At 40.4% G+C, this 24,294-nt stretch overlaps 1 protein-coding gene across 3 annotated transcripts in view; it reads right to left on the reverse strand.

The window, feature by feature from the left end:
• LOC110833715 (uncharacterized) overlaps positions 1–24,294 on the reverse strand; it is a 212,146-nt gene that overhangs the window by 43,011 nt on the left and 144,841 nt on the right. For all 3 annotated transcript variants that reach the window (XM_087346287.1, XM_087346291.1, XM_087346296.1), the window contains 2 exons: positions 22,815–23,576; positions 18,214–18,409 (listed from right to left, as the gene is read on the reverse strand). In XM_087346287.1, the coding sequence (XP_087202413.1) occupies positions 18,214–18,409; positions 22,815–23,576 (958 nt within the window). The remainder of the gene's footprint in view (positions 1–18,213; positions 18,410–22,814; positions 23,577–24,294) is intronic.

Here is a 24,294-nt window from a genome sequence, read left to right on the forward strand (position 1 = left end):
TAAGGACTATCATTTATACAAGGTAGATAAGGTAGCTTACTTCTTAAGAGACTATAGACTACAGCGTGTGCCAATAATAACAGTTATTCAGTCACTTATAAAGAAATGACAGTCGCTGAGATAAACAAACAAACACACAATCAAACTGATAATTTTTTTTAAAAATTTGGTATCATGACATTTCACATAACATACTGAAGACATTGAGAATCACTGGGAATTAATTCCTGATTAGGTTATTCACACGTGTTGCGTTTCATGGCAGTGATAACATACATGTTAATGACTGATTACGCTTCAGTCAATAATTAAAGTAATAGTCATCTTGAGTCGCATGAATTCAGTCGGCGCCACATCATCTTCCTTCAAGATACATTTTAATATCATCATCTAATGCTCTCGTAGTTCTGAATATGGAGACAGTATGTCCTCGAAACGTCTTTTGTCTACTTTCAAGACCACAGGGCGTTACAAGAAGATAAATATCAAAATCTCTCCCGCCGTGATAACCTCAAATCTCACTCAAACTTGCAGACGAGAAGACAGCGACCCTTCGGGACCACAAATCTTTACAAAATCCTGCAGAGAGCATGGAATTTTGTATCACGCCGTATATGAAATTGCATTATCACTGGTCGATGACTTGTACATGATTCAGACAGCTTCTGCAGCGTTATTAAGGTAAACATTTGCATACAGACGAAGACCGTGAACTTTAAGTTTCAAATTCAGCAATTAAAAGACGAGGAATCTGTCGTAAGTCAAGAACGAGTTGGCAAATATATACACCCGACTCAGATCAGGGGTTGGCGGGGTTGAGGGACCGCGTTAGGTGTCTTTAAGAAGTCGCTAGTGTCCGTTCAGATGCAATAGAATTAGCCGGTCGTCATTAACAAGCTTTTACTTAGTTTATCGTAAAGTTGCTTAAAGGAACAACTTCACGGTTAGATGCGTTCAGACGCGACTCGACGCGAAAAATTCGAACCTCGAATGAAAGTTGGGTGCAGTGGTGGGATGGCGAGAACAGGGTAATGATCTATCTGAGCTTCAAGAAGGTGTTAAACTGGCTTACCAGCTGACCAACTACTAGCTACACACAGAGGACTCCATTCCGTTGAGTGATGAAGTCAGTGGATTAGTTAGCAACGGTGTAATCTATCGTCTACCAGTCTCAGTCTTAGTAACCCTTCATCCATCGTCTCAAACTTACATTAGCCTACGAAGCGAGCACAGAATAAGTCGTAGGCAGATGAAAAAGATTAATTTTTAACGCGGTATACCACACCCAGCAGGCTAGAACTGCAGTCTGTTTGTGCTCCTGAGTTGGAAAACACTCTCTCTTTGTGATGGACGGTGTTGCTGAATAATACATCGTGGATAAACAAATAACCTTTTTCGTTAATATCTGTCCACCCTATCAATTAGCCACATGCTGGGCTGAAAGGGGTGGGGTGAGGGGAGGGTGGAAATGCGCATTAGATATATATTACTGCACACATATGCAGGTTCGATTCTGGACACAGTGGCGTCCTATTAGGGCCCATTACACATGAGTGTCTGCTCACAAACAAACAACATGCATGTGAAAGCCACACACACACATACACCACAGAGTTGGCTGGCGTGCCCTCCTGCTGGGACAGCTTTTATTTCGTTACGTACTAACGGGGACATACAGGGGAGGAGATCGCTTCTGGTTTCAGAGCGAGGGTAAGGGGGGTAATAGGCAGCTTATTCTATAATTTAAATGTTAGCTGTTCTCGTGAACCCATTCAAATATTGTGTTCAGTAAAACACAAATCCCAGGCACTCCATACAGAACCTGGGGGAAAAAATTGTTTATGTACGCCCTACATGACAAGGTGGACATGATTTTGAAGTGATGTATCGAAATGTAGAACATTACGAAGTTCTAATACGGCCCCATACCATAATATATATCGCCTATTTCATTTAAGAATGTCCAGACCACAATGAAGACATTTTCTAACCCCGACTAGTACTGCAACTGAACTCATGAAGAAGAATCCCTCTCGAGAAATTAATAACCTTTTATGTAACCCTAAGGTTCATTACCGTGTTCACAAGAGCCTGTCACTGGACCCTATCCTGAGCCAGAATAATTCAGTCCACACCCTACATTTTAAAGATCCATTTTGGTATTGGCTTTCCGATCAAAATTGTGTGTGCATTTCTCATCCACCCCTCAAGTTTTCCGCATTCCCCATCCATCTCAATATTCCTCGGAAGCAGCGTGTTAGCACCCCAGGTTTGGCTAACACCTTAGACTGAAAAGTCATGCAAATTCCTGGTGCCCTGAAGCCTACACATCACTGCTCATGCGCAAACAGACGGGGACAGTAAGCCTGAATTACGCATACGGTTGGACCCCGATAACGACGCATTGTATCTGATCGGCTCGAAAGGAAGGTGTTTTATTTATATTTACATATATTTATTTAGTTTTCAAAGTGTTAATCAGGCCAACATGTCTGACATAAAGACGTTCCAACTCTGCTGGTAGCCCGCATAAACTACAGAGTTTGTAACCCAGTCACCGCGGCTTAGACCAACATGTCTGAGTACAACTAAGTAACGCATTATAACGACACGTTAATTACATCAAACCGCCATGTGTTTTATGAATGTAACAAATCCATAAAACCTCTGGCAAACTTCCTGTGGTAACGATTTTGTAATTTTCGCCTACAGCGTATTTTTTCAACAAACCAGCCCCTCCCTCCCCCTCACCACACGAAATTCTCTCGCAGAACCAAATCCGCTATTTTCTGCCCCCCCTCTCTCTCTCTCTTCCCCCCCCTGTAATTATCATCTCATCCCTTTTCTAGTCGCTAAGCCTTTTCCCATGTGTCTCTGTGGTCTATGGCCCAAATGCTTTGCAAATGTATCGGCTCCATTACAACACAAACAGTACTCAGAGACACACAGAATATCACTTCTCTCTCTCTCTCTCTCTTCCGTGAATCTGAACCTACACAAATATTATTAATCTTCTTTTCTAGCATTTGACCGCTAATAATACCTTCAGTAACACAGAACTGCATGGTTCGTAAAGGGTTTCCATTTCAAACTCCCACCCATAAACAACCCCCTCCTACCTTTTACAGTTACGCGAGGGGGAGAGGGGGCAAAGCGGATTTATACCCCCCCCCCCACACACACACACTCATTAGCACACAGAGCGTTGCTGTATAATGATCTGATACATACTCTATTTGACATTACAGCTAGCCCTCAAATGCATTTGAAATGGATGTATAAGGGATGGGACAGGGTTGTAAAGGTTGGTGGTGGTGGGGGGTGCAACTGTTTCATAATTTCTGTTTGATGGTACCCCCGTCCCCCTTATTTTTCCACAATATGGAGCGACAGAGACGTACGTAAAAATAGCATGTTGGAACAGAGGGCAGCACTGGGCAAGGAGTGTGAGGGGAGGAATATAATATAGCTGGAGGATTCCCGCAAATGCGAATGCAATAGGCTTTCTGGATTTGGGCGGGGGCTAGTTGCTGTATGGGAGGGCTACAGAAACACAGGAATATTTGCCACTAATGTGTATCATTACGAACTGCAACGCAGTACTGTATGCACACGGACGGGCTACTCAACATAGTACTCTGGGCTACAATACTACACGGCCGGCGGGGAGTTACAACCCAGATGACCAACGTCGGCGACTCATGTCTCCCTGTCATCGCGGGTAGAAGGACGGACGGATCCATCTGCCATCTTCCATAGGCTATAGAAAGTTACTGTATCATGGTTAATAGACACGAAGTTTATCTTCGTCCGGTTGACTTAATCCGGAGGAAAATCGCGTAAGACTTCTTTTCCAGCGTCGGATAGGCATTAATATCCGTGTCATAGAGAACAAAATTACATATTTTCACGATTAAAACATATTTTTTGTTGGGACACGGAAGAACACAGGACAAAGTGAAATTAGTAAAAAGTTTTGGACGAAACAATTTTCACTTTAAAGTGCAGTGGTTATTTAGAGTCGAACTAAATAAAAGGAATCGAGTTAAATCGGACGGATTTAGAAGGAAGTAACCGTAGGCCAATTTTAAACAGACCTACTACATTGACTGAGGAAAATCACGAAGCACAATAATCAGTAGGCGAACAGCAGCGTCTGTCTCTGCAAATATCCTACATCATCTGAACGTCGTTGAATAGCCTTGTTATCATGTCATCGCATCGAAACACACATGGAAACCTCATTCTAAGGATATAACTCCGAAATTAGTTCGGTATTGTACTGCTCAATTTCAACAATCTCTATGTGGGCAACAGCCTATCAGAGTCCAGTAACCGCTCCAAGTCTGCACAGGCCAGAGGCCTATAGGCCTATAGGTTCGCTGCCTGGGGAGGCTCTCAGTCCATTCGTAAGGCCTGAAAAACTACAGCGTTCGCTCTTTTCCACTACTCTGGAAGTAATAAAATAAGTTATTTTTGGTCTTACATTTCGTTGTTAATCAAAGACTATTATCCGCGTATAGGTTCTAAATGAACTTTCTTAGCACGCAGGAGGCCTGTAGTCTGTCACCAGGCCTAAGTGAACGAATGTACAGTTATAAATCTAAATGTCTTTTCATTCCAAATATGAACTACTAATAAAATTCTAGACGAAATTCTATACAAAAATGAGAGATGTCTATTTCATATTTCTGAGTTACGATAAACGAATTCTGGATCAGAACTAAAATATTTTCTGAGTGAAATCTGAGGTTCTCACGGCGTCGAATATGAATTTATAGTCTGCTAGACGTTTACCGACGTTTCAGAGACAGCAAAAACATCTGAAACGTCTGTAAACTTGTACACGACTTAACTGCGCAACACCCCCAGAAGACAGCCATCTTTACAATATAGACCGCGATTTAATAGCGGAGAAACAGTTACATTACGAATATCACAAATGAGAAACTTGTGTTTCGGAAGAGACGAGGATAAACGCAAAAGGATTGCAGGGTTGTCTAGCACGAAGGCGTAGCAAGATTTCAGACCCTCTCTCGTATCGTTGCAAATGGCAGGGAGAGAGCAAAGCACGTGGAAAGAGACGGGAAAACAAGGAGGGGCCTTCGCCATTACGTGAAGTGGGAGGGATTGCCTACTTGTCAGGCGTTTGTCTTCAGTCAGCGAACCGATCAAGCCTTTCCTTCCTGCTGCTTGTTCGGAAGCAAACTCCGTTACACTTGTATTTCCTCTCTGCGGCTCTCAAGAGACAAAATCCTCAGCATCGCTCTGACGTAATAAAGACAGAGAAAGAGAGAGAGAGAGAGGCAGGGTAATAGCAGCAACACCAGAAGCTACATGCAGTGACGGATTTCAGGCAACAAACTGCCCGTCAAGAACAACGGGAAAATTCAAAACAGAATATGTAAAAATAATTTAATTATCTCTGTGTAATTACGAAATCTGCGAAACTATAAGGCGTTAAAATGTTTTGTTCCGTTGTATGGAAATGCTCGTACATGGCAGGCGATGGACGAATAAACAGCCATTTGTTTTTGGAGAACTGTTGCTACAAAGCAGCATATGATAATTAAATTTACATAATGCTGCGTAACATAAAAAAGTACCATTACTCACCTCTGCGTAATAAAATAATATAATAGGGCAGACCATAACAGGCGTCCGTTAACAGAATTACCATGGCAATTATTATCATAATATATATATATAATACACGCCTCTCTGTCGAAGATTAACATAATGCAGACGAATTTACAAGCATTATGTGAAAGTCATGTAAATATATCATGAAGAGACCAAGGTTGGAGGACAGGAATCCTGTATGATAGTAAAATAGACTTAAATGAATTCATACCGTAAATTTGGTAATGGAAGGAACAGTTGAACGGAAGAATTGTAGGGGGGGACAAAGATTGGAATATGTGACGCAAATTTTTGAGGATGTGGGTTGCAAAAAATATTTGGAAATGAAGAGATTGGCGCGAGACAGGCGAAAATGGAGGAACGCATCAAAAAACCCGCAAATTCTGCACATTAAATTGTTACTGTCGTGCTCCATAATCAAAATAACTTCCCTAAATTTTATTCCCGTGCTAATAATTCTTTATTACATGCGTAAGGATTTATATAGGCTACGTTTGGTTTCCTTTCCTTATTTCATGAGGTAATACGAAACGTGAGTCGGCAGGAGTTGCTAATATCCATTCTGTTAAAAATGCGCTGTCTCGCGAAAGGCGAGAGCGTTATCTTAATGGCCGACGAAATGTATGATCCGCCACTGCATATATCAACTACTGCCTGTGTGCTAGAGAGACGCAGAATCACCGAGACGCGGGCGAGCAAGCTGTTTTTCTAACCAAATAAAGGATCCTTGTCCCTTGAGACACACAGACGAAGCTGTATAATCAGGTACCATTGAATCCTTCCTCTACCCATTCGCGAGTCTTTCTCCATCTTCCTTGTAAAGCTTACAGTGTATCTTTAGCGGAAGAATAGGAGTTTCTAATAACACAAAATTCTGTTCACGTTGATTACTGAGGGACACAGTCGTAATGAACTTCTAAGAACTACCGCGGCCTCCAAAAGGCGGCAGAACAAACGCGGATCACATAGCGGTCCACAACGCAACATCCCTCCGAAACAAAACATCTCGCATTTAAGCTACAATTGTATTGTTCTGGCATTAACACAAAGCAGATAAGGTTAATATTAAACAGTAAATGAATTCGTTAAGAAGCTAACAGTAGCTTAACTGGTCTATGAAATTAAGTGGATTTTATGGAACCCGAAGGTCAGTTGACGTGTTCACAATAGACTGAATCCAATCTACACTGACACGTGATAGAACTTGGGATGTCATTAAATCAGGTGATTTCTGGATCAATTTCTGAATAAACACCCAAAAAGTGATATAAGTTAGGCATTTTCATGGAGGTACTTTCTAGAAATAATTGAATTTCAGACAGATTTACGGTACTTAGATTGATTTTTCCTGCAAATGTTCTAGTTAAATCAATTAAGTAACAAAATGATCTAGAAGTTTATCATTCTACTAAATACAGCTACTGCTATACTCCTCTTCCCCCCAAGCGCCTACATGGCGTATAGTGGGAAAGCATGGCTCACAACCCTTTAGAGCCCGGTTAAAATATAAGACTTCCTTAAACAGCGTTAAACATTTGATCTTCGTAATGGTGAAGTGTAGTGTTTTCTTCGCGGTACGGACTGAATCTTTGAAGTTATTTTCACGGACATTGACTTATAAAAGCGCAAACTTCTGGATCGTTAGTGTAGATTCAAAATGGAGAGGCTTCTTCGTTTTAAACGAGTTTTTAGGTTTCAGAACAACTAAAAATGGATGTGGGCGAGACAGAAAAATGGCGAACGTAAATCAGAAGAAACACCACCAGGATGCGTGTCATGTCGGCAGTTAAAATGAGTTATGGACGTTTCGCCTAATAACTTAGTTGTAACCATACTCTTGATGCGTAAACACAGGATGTGTGGATGTCAATCTACCCCACCGCATAGGACCGGGAATGTTCTGCGCACAAAGATGTGTCTTCGTAGCAAATCCACCAGAAATAACTGAGAAGTTTATAAAAAATACAAATTCGGCGAAGAAAATTTAACCTTAATGTTACTTAAATGAGAAGATGCCTTGTCTTTGGGCGAAGTGAAGTTGTTAAATGACCAACCACGAGGCAGTGACCTGAGGCCAGAGTAGATCAGGCGTTAATTCCTATCAAAAAACCAAAGGTAATCAGAATTTATCGTTTTTGAGGGTAAGTCGATGACGAAATATTTGGGACTTTCAAAGAAATTCAGGTGAGATTTCATATTCTCAACGGCGATGATTATGAAGATGGCTGTCTTCTGGGATGTCACATCGTGTAGTGTGGTAAAAAGTGACCGACGTTTCAGAAGTGCGTAGGACCCCATCCAAAAAGACAGCCATCTTTAAATGTGTTATTTTAACAGTTATCAAATAGACAAACCACGTTTACAACCATTACTATAATGCATAGACAACAAAGAGGCAATTTAATTTATTTAAAGTAGATAAAATACGTGAAATTAAAGCCGGATTTTGATATAAAGAGCTGTAGGTCTTGGTGGGAACAAAAATCTTCTTGATGTGGGAAATCAGATTCTTACTTTCATCTTAATAATCTTAAGGTGGGGTGTGCGGAGTGAACCTCCCATCGAGTGATGAGAGTAGGCAACCATTGTTCTCGTCACCACGTGACTGAAAGAGACAGTCTGCCAACAGAGGTGGTCACTCTTCGTACCACGACGGTAAGGACGAGCCAATCAGGGCGAAGGTTATGAAATATCTTGATCGCCAGCCAACCAATGTCCACGTCTCGATGGAAGATGCAAGGTGATATATACCGCCACGCCCGGAAGAGAAATACAGGTGGGGAGGACTCCTCTGTCTTCAGGGTCCATTATCGATTGCAAACACAATGGATGAGGGAGGGAAATTGTCTTGGTGGTTGCATGCCATCCCGGAGACTCAAGAACGAGATTACAACGAGGCGAATAAACCAACGCTAAGAATCAGAACATTTCGGGAGATGTCAAGAAATTCCTTCTCATCTCAGGGAGCCCAAGAATAAGATTAAAGTGATTAGACTTGAATTATGCTGTCTCGAACAAATCAAAAGGAAATTCTCCGTTGGCAAAACTCGAAACATTCAACACTGCTAATCGTCCTCAGTCAGTTACGTCTTCAAAACGTAGGACAGATGTCACCTTAAGGTCCATATTTTTCTTAATCTTCTCGCGCAGACGTTTACAAAAATATTTCTCCGGCAAAATTATGTACGACCATCTCAGCCACTATCAGACTCTAAAAGATTGCGCTGTATCGAATTAAGTTTGTTAGTTTAACCAGGCTTAAAACTTCTGCGTTTATGGAGGGTGTATTTTGGAGAAGATAAGTGAATTTCGGTTTATAACCAAATAATTTGCTGTGAAAACTTTAAAAAGTGAGATCTGTACTGAGCCAATGGGAATACACGAGATTTCTGCCGTCTGGTTCGCGTATAATGACGATTTTATTCGGCTCAGAGGAGACATTCTACAGGACGAACCGTTCTGGTAGCCACTGGGGTGGAAGGTGCAGAGACGTGGTGGTGGTCCACTCTGAGTGGCTGGTTTACGTACGCCACGCGGCTGATAATGCAGAGACACCACTTGAGGGGACCAGACCCAGAGAAAATGGTGCGGAATGAATAAATGATGTACTCGGTGAGAGAAACTGGCGTGAATATGCGAGTCCAATGACAAGAAGACGTGTAGTATGGCAGAATGGCGGAAAATGTTGGTAAAAATCGCAGGTAGACTATTATGTAAACGTACCTTCAAATCATACGTAAACTTAAACTTAAGTTTATTTTTAGCAATATTTCCTGAAGTTTTGGAAAACCCACATTTGAAGCTCATCACTGTACTTTAACATACAGGCCTATAGAAACCCCAATAGGCTTACAAGACCAAGTATGTGAAAGGCGAAATTAACTTATAATTACAGAGTAACAAAGCTCTACAGTGACTTAAGAAACCCAAGTAATTTGTTAAATACAAGTATTGAGTAATTAATTAAAAAGGACAGATCCCCTTTCTTTACGTTACTATTTTAAACACAGAATGCGAAACAAAATATCAAAACAATCAAAGACGCCACAATGCCCTGTCTAATTCACGTTTGTAAACCTAATTAGTGTCTACGACGTTGAGTTCCTTTGATAATTATCTTAAGTCTGCCCCACGTTTTTATATAGGACTACAGAAATATTTTCGCACAATTTTCTGTTTCTCCTCGCGTTTAGCCTGCCTTCTAGGTGGCCATAATCGGTTTGACACTAGAAACGGGATTCGTCTTTGGCTCCAAGTTAGTAACAAATTGCCAAAGGTAACACAGATTCTATTAATATTATCCTAACCCACAGTAACCATATATATATATATATATATATATATATATATATACACACATTACTCAGCAAAAGGCCAGCGTTCCTGTTAACACAGCCTACAGCCCACACTCTGTATTAGAATCTTATTTGTCTGTATATTATTTAGGGATTTTTGTAAAAGGGATATTGCGTCTTGTGTCCAGGACCCTCGTCAATCAGCTATCGCTTGGCTGGTAAAACTATAGCTCACATACAACGTCAATAGACGGGCGTAGCAGGGAAAGGTTCCGCCTATGTCAATGGAATAAACAAATTGCAGATTCGCAAGAAAGCCAGCGCAAAATATAAAAGAATAAATAATAAGTTTGTGAGAAACGAAAAGAAAAGAAATACACATCAAACGCACGTAAAATTGAAGTTTGTACCCATGGTTTCTTATACTTCAATTCTAGTCCCCATTATTTCACAAAATTTCTTATTTCTACTTCGATGTTTTAATTCAAGTCTTCTTTCATTTTTTTTTTAGTCCATTATTTTCTTTCATAAAAGTGAAGTATCCATTCCTCTCCTTTGTCCACATTCTCTGCTTCTTTTCTTTTCTTTTCGTTCCGTTCCTTTATTATTCCTTCTATCAATACCTCTGGTCTTTCTACTGAATTCAAAAGGCAAACTACGTTTCAGAGAGAGAACACTGGACGCATGCAAATTCCCCGCAAGAGAGAAAAGAAAAGTGTTTCCAGCATCGCGAAATACGTGCCTCGTGACTTCCTTGTCACTCCGTCACTTCAAAGCACGCACAAGGAATACTTTTTGTAATTTTCTTACTTCATAAAATGCTTTGAGTGATTAATATGTTTACGTAACCTAATTTATATCATAAGATGATATAGTTGCGTCATACTGTGATACCATATATTAATTAATTATTCGGGTTTTGGTCCGTCTAATCACAATTCAAATTTAAAATTTAAAATTTACAATTAAGATAATTAAAATATCATTTGATGTTCCTCATCGAACAATCATTCAAAACATTCACTCCAATATGTAAAAATGAATCTGGAAGTGAACATCACCAAAAAAGTTGCATATCAGAAATTGTAATTAGGTTTTAAGTTTATAATTTTAACTTTCACACCTGAAGATGGTTTATATAGAAACCGAAACATGTTGTAAAAAGATGTTCCAAATGTAAATCGATTGTTCGATGAGGAACATCAAATGATATTTTAATTATCTTAATTGTAAATTTTAAATTTTAAATTTGAATTGTGATTAGACGGACCAAAACCGAATAATTAATTAATTTATATCAGAAAATTGTCAGTAAAGAACGAAGAAAAATTGTAAAATATCACTTAAGAACAAACCGCAGAGAACAGGAAGTTTAAATAAATAAAATAAGATCAATATGAGAACTGAAATTCATCAGAAATAATCCGAGTGCATCAGTCAGGTAATCGCAAAGTAATCAAAGTTACTTCGAGGGCTGCTTCATTCTTAGGCACACCCAGCGAGAAGAAGACGTCCAGATGGTGATTTGTTTGTGCATTGTGAATGAGCAAAGGTGATTTCTATGGTAATCTCAAACATTGGATCTCGTGGGTTAGAGTAACAACAAAGCCTGACGAAGCTGACGGAGGGACGGACTGCGTTCCTTTGTGAGGTCGCCATGCACGCACGCACACACATCACTACACAAAGAAACAAGTGTCCTCCCCCTCCCCCTCACCCTAGCGGACCGAAAGATGAAAACGAGATGTAAGGATACAGGACGCTCTGGAGCTGCTTACTGTTTCTACCTCGCGTTCTGATCAAACTGCAAAGCGCCTGATCAATGAGAAGAAATATCTGAGTCATCACCACGCCATGCAACTACAACGCTTCCTTCCACATCCCTTCCAATTCATTATTCATTATCATCCTCTCATTGGACGCCATAAAGTCTCAGTTACTGAACAAGTGTCGTTGAACGAACTAAAAATTAAAAAAATATATATAAATACAGCGGTTCCCTATCAGAATTACTTCGATTCGCAAACGAAGGTCGTGTTTAACAGTGGTATTCAACATGGGGTAAGCGTAACCCCGGGGGTAAGCGAAGACATCTTAGGGGGGGTACGTGAAATTTAAAAAAAAAAAAATTGATAAGCACCGAATAATCAGGGCCAGATTTAATACATTATTTTGAATGTAATTTATTTAATTCATTTTAGATGTATATTATATACTAAGTATAACTTGAATTATACACCAACAACTTTTGGGGGTACAAAGTTGAAGAGAAATTATATCTGGGGGTACGCGAAGACATCTTAGGGGGTACGGGAAATTTAAAAAAAAAAATTATGATAAACACTGAATAATCATTAATGTAATGTATTTAATTTATTTTAGATGTAGATTATATTCTATGTATAACTTGAATTATACACCAACAACTTTGGGGGTACAAAGTTGAAGAGAAATTATATCTGGGGGTACGCGAACAAAAAAGGTTGAATGCGACTGGTGTATAAGACGTGAAATTGCTTTACGTCGACAATCTACATTGAAGATACCAAGATACGTCGATGAGAAGGAGAATATTTGGACTTAAAGAGTCGACATAATGACGTAACTGTGGTCTTTTGCGTTATTACACATCGTGGTATCGGAGGCGGTTACCAATGCATCGAAAGAATATACTGCCTACCCTGAAGACGAAGGTGGTACAGACGTTGATAACTACAAGCAAGATAATACAGAGTCACAATCCATAAGACCACAATCTGTTCACCAAATAAGCATATTAAGCAGGATTTAAGGTTATCACGGTGGTGAGTAGGAAGATGGCTGTAAGAGGTCCTTGCTGCCTCCATCGTCAGGGCTATGAACATATTATTATTGCAGGTGACAGAACCGGGAGCGGTGGGGGTCCAGTGGCGGACTCTTGCGAACACGGTAATGGACCATCGAATGTCATTAAAAGCGGATAATTTATTGATCACCTGAGCGACTGCCAGCTTTTAAAGATGAACTGTGCTTTGTGGGATGAGTTACTCTTGAAGTAGGTTACACTTTCTTGAGATTTATTTGCCGATTAATCTGTTGCGTGACTGATTCATGATAAACAGCTTGTAAACTGTAGAACACAAGTGTTAGGGTCTACTTTGTGAATATAATGAACCTTCAAGAACAGCAAGAAGAATTATGGCCCAGTCCTGGCCTCTTAACGATCGGTAGGTCGGATTTCGGAGACGCACTTCATTTCAACTGACTGATGGAAGTCCCCCCCCCCCCCCCAAGACACACTGTTTCAACACAAGACATAACTCTCCTTTGACAGGATTATACGTCCGTGTTTCTAACCAAAAGAGATCAAATTTCATAAAGGGATCAAAACACGAAAAGCTCGCCCTGAAGCGAATTCAGTAAGGCCGAAAGTACATCTAACAAGGTAGGAATGCTGGAATATAAATCTTTTATCGCATTATAACGGGAATAATCGTGTAATTAAAAACACCAGAGCTGCTGTCGGCTCATCACGGCCTCGAAATACATCAAACTCTGTCCAGCTGACAGTTACTCACCTGCCCGAGAAAATACCCACCTTTTATGAAACCCGATCCAATCAGAAAAATAGCCAAATCAGGTCTACACCCCACGATCGTATTTTTAAAATCTTTTTAATATTATCCTCCCATTAGAGCCCTTGACTTATGAGTGATATCTTCCTCACAAGTTCCCCAATTAAATTTTGTATTTACTTTTAATATCTTCCATAAGCGCTACATGCAATATCAATTTCATGTGGGTCCTTTGGACCGCATTTGAAGATAAATTGACCTGACACCAGAAAGGACAAAGGGCAATAAAGTCTGTGCCCTGAAGAACACTGCCCCCAGTCGGCAGGCTTTCCAGCAATACACACCACGCCCCATTTCCCGAAACAAAATACGCGGAACTGTCTGGTTCCGGTCCACCACTGAGCTAACCCGCCACACCAGCACACAAATTACATTTTAAAGTTTCTGGTAAAAGAGTTATGGCAGGGATTTATGTTAAATGCGTCTTACATTTCAGAAACGTCACTGGTTCCTCCATTTCTTATGTACACTGAGGCGAGGCAACCTCAGGGTACTTCAGAGAATTTTGAAAGGAGGTTCTTTAACCTTTCGAAAAATTATAAATGAAAAACACAAGTCACTTCACGGCTACTAAATGAATAATAGTCATTTATAACGCGGTCATAATTTTTTTCAGGTCACCTTTCGAGCCGAACACCGAGTTCAGCAGAGACGCGGGACATTATGATTTATTGGCTCTAAATGTCGCGGACTGTACGACTTGCAACATTGTCCGATAGAGACCCGAAACTCAAACACTGTAAATCAAATTTACATTTTACGTATATACTCAAAAATAAATTAAGGTAGGGCCTATATTAAAACAGTCAACTCCAGATCCTTGATTGTAGATAGAATAATAATATTAAAATAGATCTTGGATGGGCGTCGGCGTCCAGTTCTTGGGAAAACGGCGATGAACCGTTAGTTAGAAAGTCTCAAGTAATATTTACAATATTACCTCGCGTATATTGTCACATCGTGCGTGGCCTTGGTAAGAATTATGGTGCACTCGAAATCCACCGCACAAGACAGAACCTCCCGCCAAAACTCACCCCCACACACACTCACAAGTAACAAAACCCACGCTTGTATATCGCGTTGGCATGGCAACCGTCATCTTCCTGACATAAAGCCTTACTGACACAAGCGAAAAGTTCATAAGCAATTTTTCCTGACTGTCAGAATATCACAGCAAACGAACGCGGAAGGTTATAACGAAACATGTGAAAATAAGCAACTTCCTGTTATGATAAGACTGATGTAAGAACCCGTTAAAGTTCAACGGGGAATGATTTCGTTCGCTTATTCCTTACCCCATCTTTCGTCTACGTTTATCCCTCCATCTTCTTTACTCTTGTTTCTTCCTTATCTCAATTTTATCCTTCATTCCTTCCTACTGTCCGCCTGTCTTTACTTCACACATCTAAGACTACTTAATTGAACGCGGGGCTCCCAAATTTATTTCTTAAAAGCATCTACAGAATCTCGCATCAAACACGATTACATTCACACTTCGTAATAAATATCATCGGTCAATTCATTTAATTAATTCTGTTCTATTCAATTCAGTGCTGACGTCTCATAAAACCACGGGACCTCACAGGAAATTATTCTTCAAGGCCTGTACAAAATACGTTGTCGCCTAGCGTAATTCGTGGAAAATGTTTTTACCATCCGAAATATTTGCTGACACACCAGCATGAAGGAGTGTTCTCTGCGAGGTCCGAACACATACACAAAGTTTGTGCTCAAATCACCAGAAATAAACGATACCGTCGGCTTTTCGCGATAAAGTCTCCACTCCGGGTGTACGCAGTTAGTAACAAATTCGAACGCAAGATAAGTGACGAAGAACTGTTTTATCTTTACAGACCCCTGGGGCTGGACATGTAGAATGCAAATCGCTTAGCATAAAAATCGGTATACATAAATAACAAGCATCTAATTTATAATAACAATAATATTTTTTGTTTTTGTTTTAGCAGAAATATTTTTGAGAAACTGATAGTCACTTACATTGTCAATAAATTTCTCGCGTATTGTTAAAACCTGAAGGTTCATTACCGCGTTTATAAAATCACGCCATCGCTCCCTATCGCGCATAAGATATGCCAGTCCATCAACTTTTACACCGATCTATTTTAATATTATACAACCTATGTTATTTTTTCTTCAAATTTTCTGCTCTTTTCAGGTCTTCTGGTCACAGGAATCTATAAAACATGAAAGCATCAAAACCAGATGACCCGATGGAAGTTTTCTGTAATGTTGGCGACACTGTTTCGGCGTGCTGAGAAGACCGACTGTGAGCCATGTGCATATATATACATTCTCCGCTTGAAATATTCATAATGAAAACTAACAGAACATACATTTGTTTATAAGTCGGAGGATTACAGGGCCGAGCTGCGGAAGGATACAACTGCGCCTGGAAAGTTGCAGCTCCTTCTGAGAACCGCGGCACAAAGACTCGCTGTATGTCGCGGGAGGAGTCCCGAAGTATAAGTCATTCGACTCAAGCAATGAATACGAGGCTTGTGTTACCAGCCAATGGCAGTCGGGGACTGAACAACCACGGTCCTTCCATACTTCATCCTTTTGTTGTGATGAACTTTCTTTTGTACGGGTGAGAAACCTGGTCTGTCGCTTTTTTTAAAGGTAAGAACACAGATACACAGATGGGAGGCGTTTGAGAACAAAGTATCGAGGAGGATACTTGGAACTAAGAGGGGAAAAGTGACCCTTCCTCTAAAAATTATTACGGGGAATGAATGAAGGAAAAGATTGGCGGGGCATGTAGCTCGCATGCAGATTAAAACGAGTATAAAGTTAGGAAGAGACCACTCAAAAGGAGTTTGACGCAGATGCAGAATATTATTAAAATGGAGTGTGACGGTGTCGACTGGACTTATCTGGCTCAGGTCAGGGTCCAGTGGTGTGTTCTTGTGAACACGTAATAAACGTTTGGGGTATAAGAGACGTGGAATTTCTTACACTCGTTACTGAGTGTTCGATTCTCAAGAACGAATATGCTCCATGGATTCAGAATTGTAATTTTCGTGTTTCTGAGTAATACGTCGATTCAGGTGGACGCGTAGTACAGAGAGTAGAACCCAGGCGTAGTGAGGCCTTCTTGGAAATTGTTGTTTAAACTAAGTTTACGTAGAGATAAAATAAAATAAAAAAAGTGTAAGATTCATGTGTTGTTCTGAGATTCTCGGAAATGTAATTCATGCCGGTTCAGTAATGAAATCTGTTTGTTTCGATGTGGCGACATTTGTAGACGTTTTGAAGTAATGCTGAGCGAAGATTTTTATAATTTATATGCGTCTGTTTCGTCCTTTTTTTTTTTCCTGTCTGATTTACTGACAAAGATCTTTTTTTCTGTATAGCGTAGGGATTTTTAAAGTAATGGATTTCGCTTTCGTGTTGCTCATTATTTACAGGATTAAATTCAATTTTCTTTATTTTCCTTTGAGAAATAAATAGTGGCTCACTCTGTCCATGATTTGACCCATTAAGGGCACACTTTAAAATGTCATTGAATTAAATGTAACATCATACTATGTTGGAACAAAAATATTAAATTACGAAAGGCAGAGAAAACACGTGTCCATACCTAAGCTGAGATTACAACTACAAAAACACACAATTAACAACTTCATATCACGAATGTTCGAGGGAGAAACAAAACAAAATTAGTCCTGAAGATGGCTGTCCTCTGCGTTGTTGCGCCGTGTAATCTGACAGTAGTTTACCGACGTTTCACGGGTGCTTGCTGCCTCCATCATCAGGGAGATAATCATGTTTAATATCTAAATGACAATTATTATTCATTCCCCGTTTTTCGAGTTCTCCCCTGAGATCTGTAAAAATGCAACCCCCCGCGTATAACGAGTCACATGTACTGTAATCTCTTAAGGAATACGTTGGGTTAGGTGCAATTCTTAACTTTTTAAAACAAGCCTCAAACTGAGTTCAGCAGGGATACATGTTTCGACTTAATAATTAATTCCACCTATGCAACTTCATGATCAAATCGAGTACAGGGTTAAGCCTAATAAACACATGATATCCATGAATTAGGCCTATGGGAAACAAAAATCAAAGAATCGGAAACAGGTCTATGATATTTCGATTAATATCTGCTTAAAATCACGGTACATGTGTTCTTAAATACGGATAATTACTAACAAATGAAACAATTCAAAGATCTACATTCAGAAACGTATACAGGGATTCATTCGTACGGTGAGAAACATTCTACAAATACAATAAACGATTATCACAGCTTAAGAGCAAAACCGACATTGGAAATTATATTTACATAACAATAGTCCATAGACTTGCTTATACGTAATATCCTAAGCACATACGTATGAATGTATGTACAGATCGCATTATGTGTGTATATAAATTAAGAAATAAAATACATGCCTATATGTCACAGCAAAATTAATGCCAATATTTGTTGTTACTATATCGAGGCTATTAGTAAATTGTCCGAAAATAATGACGAAAAAATGTAAATTATTAAGCATAAATAGCTATAAATGTTGTCTCATGATGTCACAAAATCCCTTAAGAACAGACACGAATCTGAAGGCTATAAGACGTCGGGGTAGGGCATCTTGTAGGGGGCACGTCGTGTAATGGCGACCACATTAAGAAGTCCCTACCTTGCTCTGCTGTTCCTGCTGGCTGAGCAGTTGTTCCCGTACCATCTGAAGCTGTCGTATCATCTCGGACAGTCGCCTTTCTTTTTCCAAGAACGTCTCTCCGGACAGCGCCTGGTGCAGGACCGCAGCGCCGTCCATCACTGCGCTGTTGACGGCAGCGTCGGTCGGCGAAGCGTCAGAACGGTGATCGCCGGCGCTGTGGACCAACGGATGCCATGAGCATCAATATCTCGGTACAGATTCGCGTGCGATACTCAAACACGCGGACAGAAACTCGGCAAAAGCCATGAAGACATCTCAGAATCGGTATGAACTACCTCAGAGTACGCATAATAAACCATAGCACATCCTTAAATGACAAACTGACAGTCGCTCAGCTCGTAAGGAAATTTCCCGACTTTTACGACAGCCGAAGTCTTCGCTGGAGTCAGTCGGCACCGCGGGATGGTTCGTCCTCAGAAGGCGCTCTGGAGTTACGGAGGGTGGCTGAGAATATATTGAATAAAAAGTCGTAGAAGGTCGAAAAGGGGCGGTCTTCTTTCCTGGATGGTTGGGCGAGAGGCCAAATATTTATGTACAAGAACTACGAAACAAATGTCAAAATTAAATTCTTGCAGCAAATGCGTTGGTAGAAGCTGGCCCGGTCTTAATTTAAACTGTCTTACCTTCCGATGTCAGATTGGATTGCGTTTGAAATGTCACAACCCTTAAATGTACTGCCAGAAATGAGAAGAATAATGGTACTAGTGCCCGTGCTTAAGAATCTGCAATGAAATGGCCAAAATTCTCATCCCTGTGAGTCCAATATTCCAACACAGTATTTTACACTGGTTAAGTGTCGATATTTTCTGTTCAGGTCCCCGAAAAGGCAACTAGAAGACGTGGGTTACACTTTTCCACTCCTGTAAAACACTTGGGTTGACGCGAATGGGGCAGAACCCGTCAGTGGTCCACCTTCAACTTCTTATACAGGGTGTGCATTATTTAGCAGGTACTACATGAACTCATTACAGGCCCTGTAATCTGCCTGCTGGTTAATATGAAAGATCAGGAACTTCACTCGGAGAATTCGTCCTGGAAACGGGATATCAAAGTCAGTACAATGACTCTACGGTAACGCGGGTTTGATTCCCGGGATAGGAAATTACTTTTCCGTTGCGACTGGTGTTTCCAGACGCATTCTGAGGCTCTTGCAATGTCTACCGGGGAATCATCCACCTCGGGATGGGAAGTAAAGCGGTGGATCTAACCTCCATCTATAACTAAGGACAGAATGAAAGGAGCCTTACCTCCACATGACGTAGTGAATAAGGAGAGGAAAAGACGATATTTGAGGTTGTCACGACGACGAGTATGAAAAATGGCTGTCTTCTGGGATGTAGGACTGTGCAGTCTGGTAGATATTGACCGACGATTGAGAAGAGCTTACTACGCCCATTACTAGCCTTTAGAAGATCAGACATTATGTACCAGAATACGCAAAAAGCTACATCTCAGAAGACAGTCATCTTATAAAACTCAATCCAAGCACAGAGTTGTTGAGAAACTGCCAGTCGTTTATAGGAGCGGACAAAGTTGAATGCAGCTCATGTAAATAATATTAAAAAATTTTTACAGTTCGTACCGCAAAGAAAACACAAGCAGCCATTATAAAATCAATTTATTAACGCTCTCTCTCATTCATCCGGCTTCAAAGAATTAAAACCGTACCGTGGCTGGTTACTATGTCAGCGATAATCGATTACTCGATCGATGCACCATAACCAATGAACCTGAGACATCGTAAAATAAATAAACCAATTATGTCATGGAAGTAATCAAGTTGTTTGTTCAGCACAAGATGCTTCTTTACAAAAGCAAAGTACGAACCTAAGTCAGAGAGAATTTCTCGATTCAAGCCAGTGAACTCTTAATAAATAGTGCTACCACCTGAACAAATAACAGACGCTTGACAGAATCCTGACAGTTTTTGGAGCGCAGTGCGGCCATAACGTAAACTAACGATCGTGGCACACAATTTCTCGGAAATCACAATCATCAATTATAGCAATGGCTATTCTTGGGATGTAGCGTCTTCTGTATATGATTTATTCCTTCCGCGAGAGAATCTAGTCCCTCGATAAAACTGAATCAACGTTATTTAGCTGTGACCGCAGGATAGTAGATATTTAAGGGAAAAATGACTTTTTCACAGGTTAGCGTTGGTACGCCTACATAAAGACGAAAGTTCACACCAGCTAATTAAAACTAACTTCAAAGCAGCAAAGTCACTTCTGATAAACTGACAGTCGCTCAGACAGTAAATAAATTTCTCGTGTTTTATGGAACACTAGAGTTCATCTCCGTGTTCACAAGAGCCCGCCACTGTACCCTTCTCTGAGCCAGCTTAATCTACTCCCCACGCTCATATCTTATTTATTTCAGATGCATTGATGCAAACAAACGTCCTTTCAAAGCGCCTTCTAACAAAACAAAATAAATAAATACAATATACAGACGTTCTCTTACACTGAAATGATCAAGGTAATATAAAGTGTTTACAAAATTAATTATGCCAATAAAAGTAAGTAGACCTGCATGGTGTTAGAGGACTTATCATAGGCTTACTGACATTTGAGATTCTCATGGCGGTGAAGATGTCAGTACTGAAGATGGAGGCAATATGTCCCAACGAAACTCTGGTTTCAACCTATTAACCACACGCCTTCAAATGAATGTCTGGATGAACAACGAAACTGAAGACATTTTTGAACCATCAGTCGCGAAGACCGCCTTGAAATTTGTGAGTGGATGTCCACGGCAGTGGGACGTGGATGCTGGAGACTCCACATGAAATGGGAATTAAGCAGCTGACAGCTCCAGATACCAGAAAGGGAAACCCGAGACAGGAAAGGATGCTGCAGTTGGTACGAGTAAAATTTATCTCGGGCGATGGACAATGAAGCTTATTCTGAACGTGAAACAAACGCATTTACCAACAACAGCGCCAGACTTTGTTCTTATTGACTGGCGTGACCTCAACTGAGAAGCGAAAGGTCATGCTGAATAATGAAACATCTGACCTCACACAAGAGGTCAGCTTTTTAGCGTTTGTAATGTAATGTATATCCTTATTTATTGTCCTCTCACTCTCTCATTCCAATCCTTGTGTTTTCTCTTAACCAATTCTTAGTTTTATTTCCATCGTTTATAATAAATCGGTATCATAAATGTAAATGCAACATTTTGGTGATGTTCACTTCCAGATTCATTTTTTATATTGGAGTGAATGTTTTCTGATGTTCTACATCGGCCAAAAATGAGAGTGTTGCATATCAGAAATTGTAATTAAGTTTTAAGTTTATAATTTTAACTTTTACACCTGAAGATGGTTTATATATAAACCGAAACATGTTGTAAAAAGATGTTCCAATTGTAAATCGATTGTTCGATGAGGAACATAAAATGATATTTTAATTATCTTAATTGTAAATTTTAAATATGAATTGTGATTAGACGGACAATAACCGAATAATTAAAGCTCATTCAGATTTCGCCTACAACAGTTTTAATAAATATCCTTAAATTCTGAACCAAATGCACAAGCTAGTTGCTCAGTTAAGATGAAATAAAATGTACTTGTAATGAAGTGTCCAAAAATCAGGTCCTCTAGAAAATGCGTTCTTCCACTGCGTAAATTAAAATAAAATTAAAATATTTGTCTATTTCTTGCTTATCTTTAACACAAGGTACTTAACGCATTAAATTAATGTTTTAAAAACCAAATGACATCACACACGTAAGTACTGTATGGTCACTACACGTGATCGCTTTATGCATTAAATCGAATGCTTATACCGAGCAGCGAAACGTCGGTTCAAATATGCAAGGCACAATGCGTTCGTACCATGACCATCATTCAAAGAACGTAGTATAATGAAAATAGCGGTATACTATAACAAAGTGGCGTAATTTGTCCGGAAAGTGGCAGAACTGTATCTTCCGGCGTTGCGAGGACTGCCTGCAATTTCTATCATCCTGAGACTGAAGTGCGTCAGTCGTATATAAAGCGGCAAATGCAACTGATTACGTCACAGCCACTTTCCGGCTGAACAGAACAAAATCACTTGAGGTCAGCTTCAACTTCCTTCTTTCTCATATTTATCAATCATGCCTTTAGTATTTTAATTGTGCATTCGTTCCCATATAGACGCAGTCGTACTCCAGTCCATCATCGTTCTGTCTATAACGTAGCAGCGTTTATAAAATAAAATATTCGAGACTTTCCTCAAATTTTTAAAACCAAAGTTCAAGTATTTCCGAAATTACAGTATTATTTCTATTGGGGGGGGGGGGGTTAAAACTAGGTCTCTCTCGGTATAAGGAACATACGTATTTTTAAAAACAAAATGGTAAATATACGTACCATCTGCTTTAACAACCAGTAACAAGTGTATTTTATCCACCGAGTGCATTTGTGCGTTTCATATGATTCTCAGAATAATCAGCGATTGTTTTACGACACAGTTGAACTTTGTAATGTTAAAGAGTGTGTTTTCTTTGCGGTACGAACTGCATTCATAAATATTCTTTTACGGGGATAAAGAGCGCAGGTTACTCACCCGACAGGTTTCCCGGTGGGAGTGCTGGCGGGTGTAGGCCTCTTCTCGTCCCTTACGTTGCTTATGTGCATCTTGGAGGTAAGTCTCTTCAGGACGTCGTCCATGGTCCTCTTCACTGGGTGCGAACTACTTGTGCTATTATTATTATGCGTCATACTATTGTTATTGTTATTGTTGTGATTATTAACAGTCCCCGCCTTCATCATTATGTCCAATGTCGGCGAACTACAGTCTGACGAACTCCTCCGTCTACTGCTACAGCTACTGTCAACGGGTTCCTGGTACTGGTGATGTTCGTGTTGAAGGTGGATGGCTGACAGGGCTGGGAGAAGTGCTGAAGGCGGAGGCACCAGGTTACTCTTTATGTCGTTCAAGTACTCGATGTCTTGCGGTGGGACAGGGCAAAGCAGACGCTGCTTCTTGATAGGAGGCGAAGGTTCGTGGGTGTCGATCGGACAGTCCTCGGGTTCGCTCCCAGACATGGGTGACGACGATGAAGAATGGGATAGTTTATACAGGGACGCGGCGGTGGCACCCTGAGGGGGTAGGTCCTCGTCCCCAACGTCGCTTACATTATTACTGCTACTCTCGTCCACGTCGGTCAAACCACCGCCGTCACTACCACCATAGCCTCCTGAAGACAATGTGTTCGGAACGCTGATTGTGGCTGGGACAATTGCCGCACTGTCGTCCTCCGGTGTGACCAAACCACCGCCTTCTTGAAATTTAGTCGGCGGAGATTTCCGCTTTGACGACATATTCCTGAAAAAGTAATGCAAAGAGCGATCAATTAGTTTCAGTATCGACGTCGAGCTCAACAAACACGAGGAAAGGAGCTCAAAGTAACTGGAAAAACTCGAAACACTACCTCAGAGTAAGCCAAACATTATATGAATTTAACATAATCTGCCTAAATAGGATCCGTGGTTTTATTTAACAATTTAAAGCGTTATGGTACATACCAGTCCAAATTGCCTAATACTCTGCAAGTCTACACTCTTTATGTTTCCTGAAAATTCTTAGTGTAAATAGCGGTACTTTCCTTAAACAGAATCAAGAAACTGATCCTCATAAGGATATATGTTTCCTTTGCGGTACGGAATTCTTAAATAATAGCAGAGTGCCTGCAGCGCTACAGCGGGGAACCCCCGCAGCTGCCTCGGCTACATTACAGGTTAAGTTGGGTTGGGTTAGGTTAGGTTAGGTTAGCTTAGGTTGAATCAGGATAAGTTAGATTAGGTTAGGTTCGGTTGAGTTAGGTTAGGTCAGGTTAGGTTGGGTTAGGTTGTGTTAGGTTAGGTTGGATTGAGTTAGATTAGATTGGGTTAGGTTAGGTTAGGTTAGGTTAGGTTGGGTTAGGTTGGGTTAGGTTAGGTTGGGTTAGGTTAGGTTAGGTTGGGTTAGGTTAGGTTAGGTTGGGTTAGGTTAGGTTGGGTTAGGTTAGGTTGGGTTAGGTTAGGTTGGGTTAGGTTACGTATGC

This window comes from Zootermopsis nevadensis, unplaced genomic scaffold (assembly GCF_977971745.1).
Source record: "Zootermopsis nevadensis isolate Lab colony 2312 unplaced genomic scaffold, Znev_1.0 Znev_ptg000001l, whole genome shotgun sequence".
Lineage (NCBI taxonomy): Eukaryota > Metazoa > Arthropoda > Insecta > Blattodea > Termopsidae > Zootermopsis > Zootermopsis nevadensis.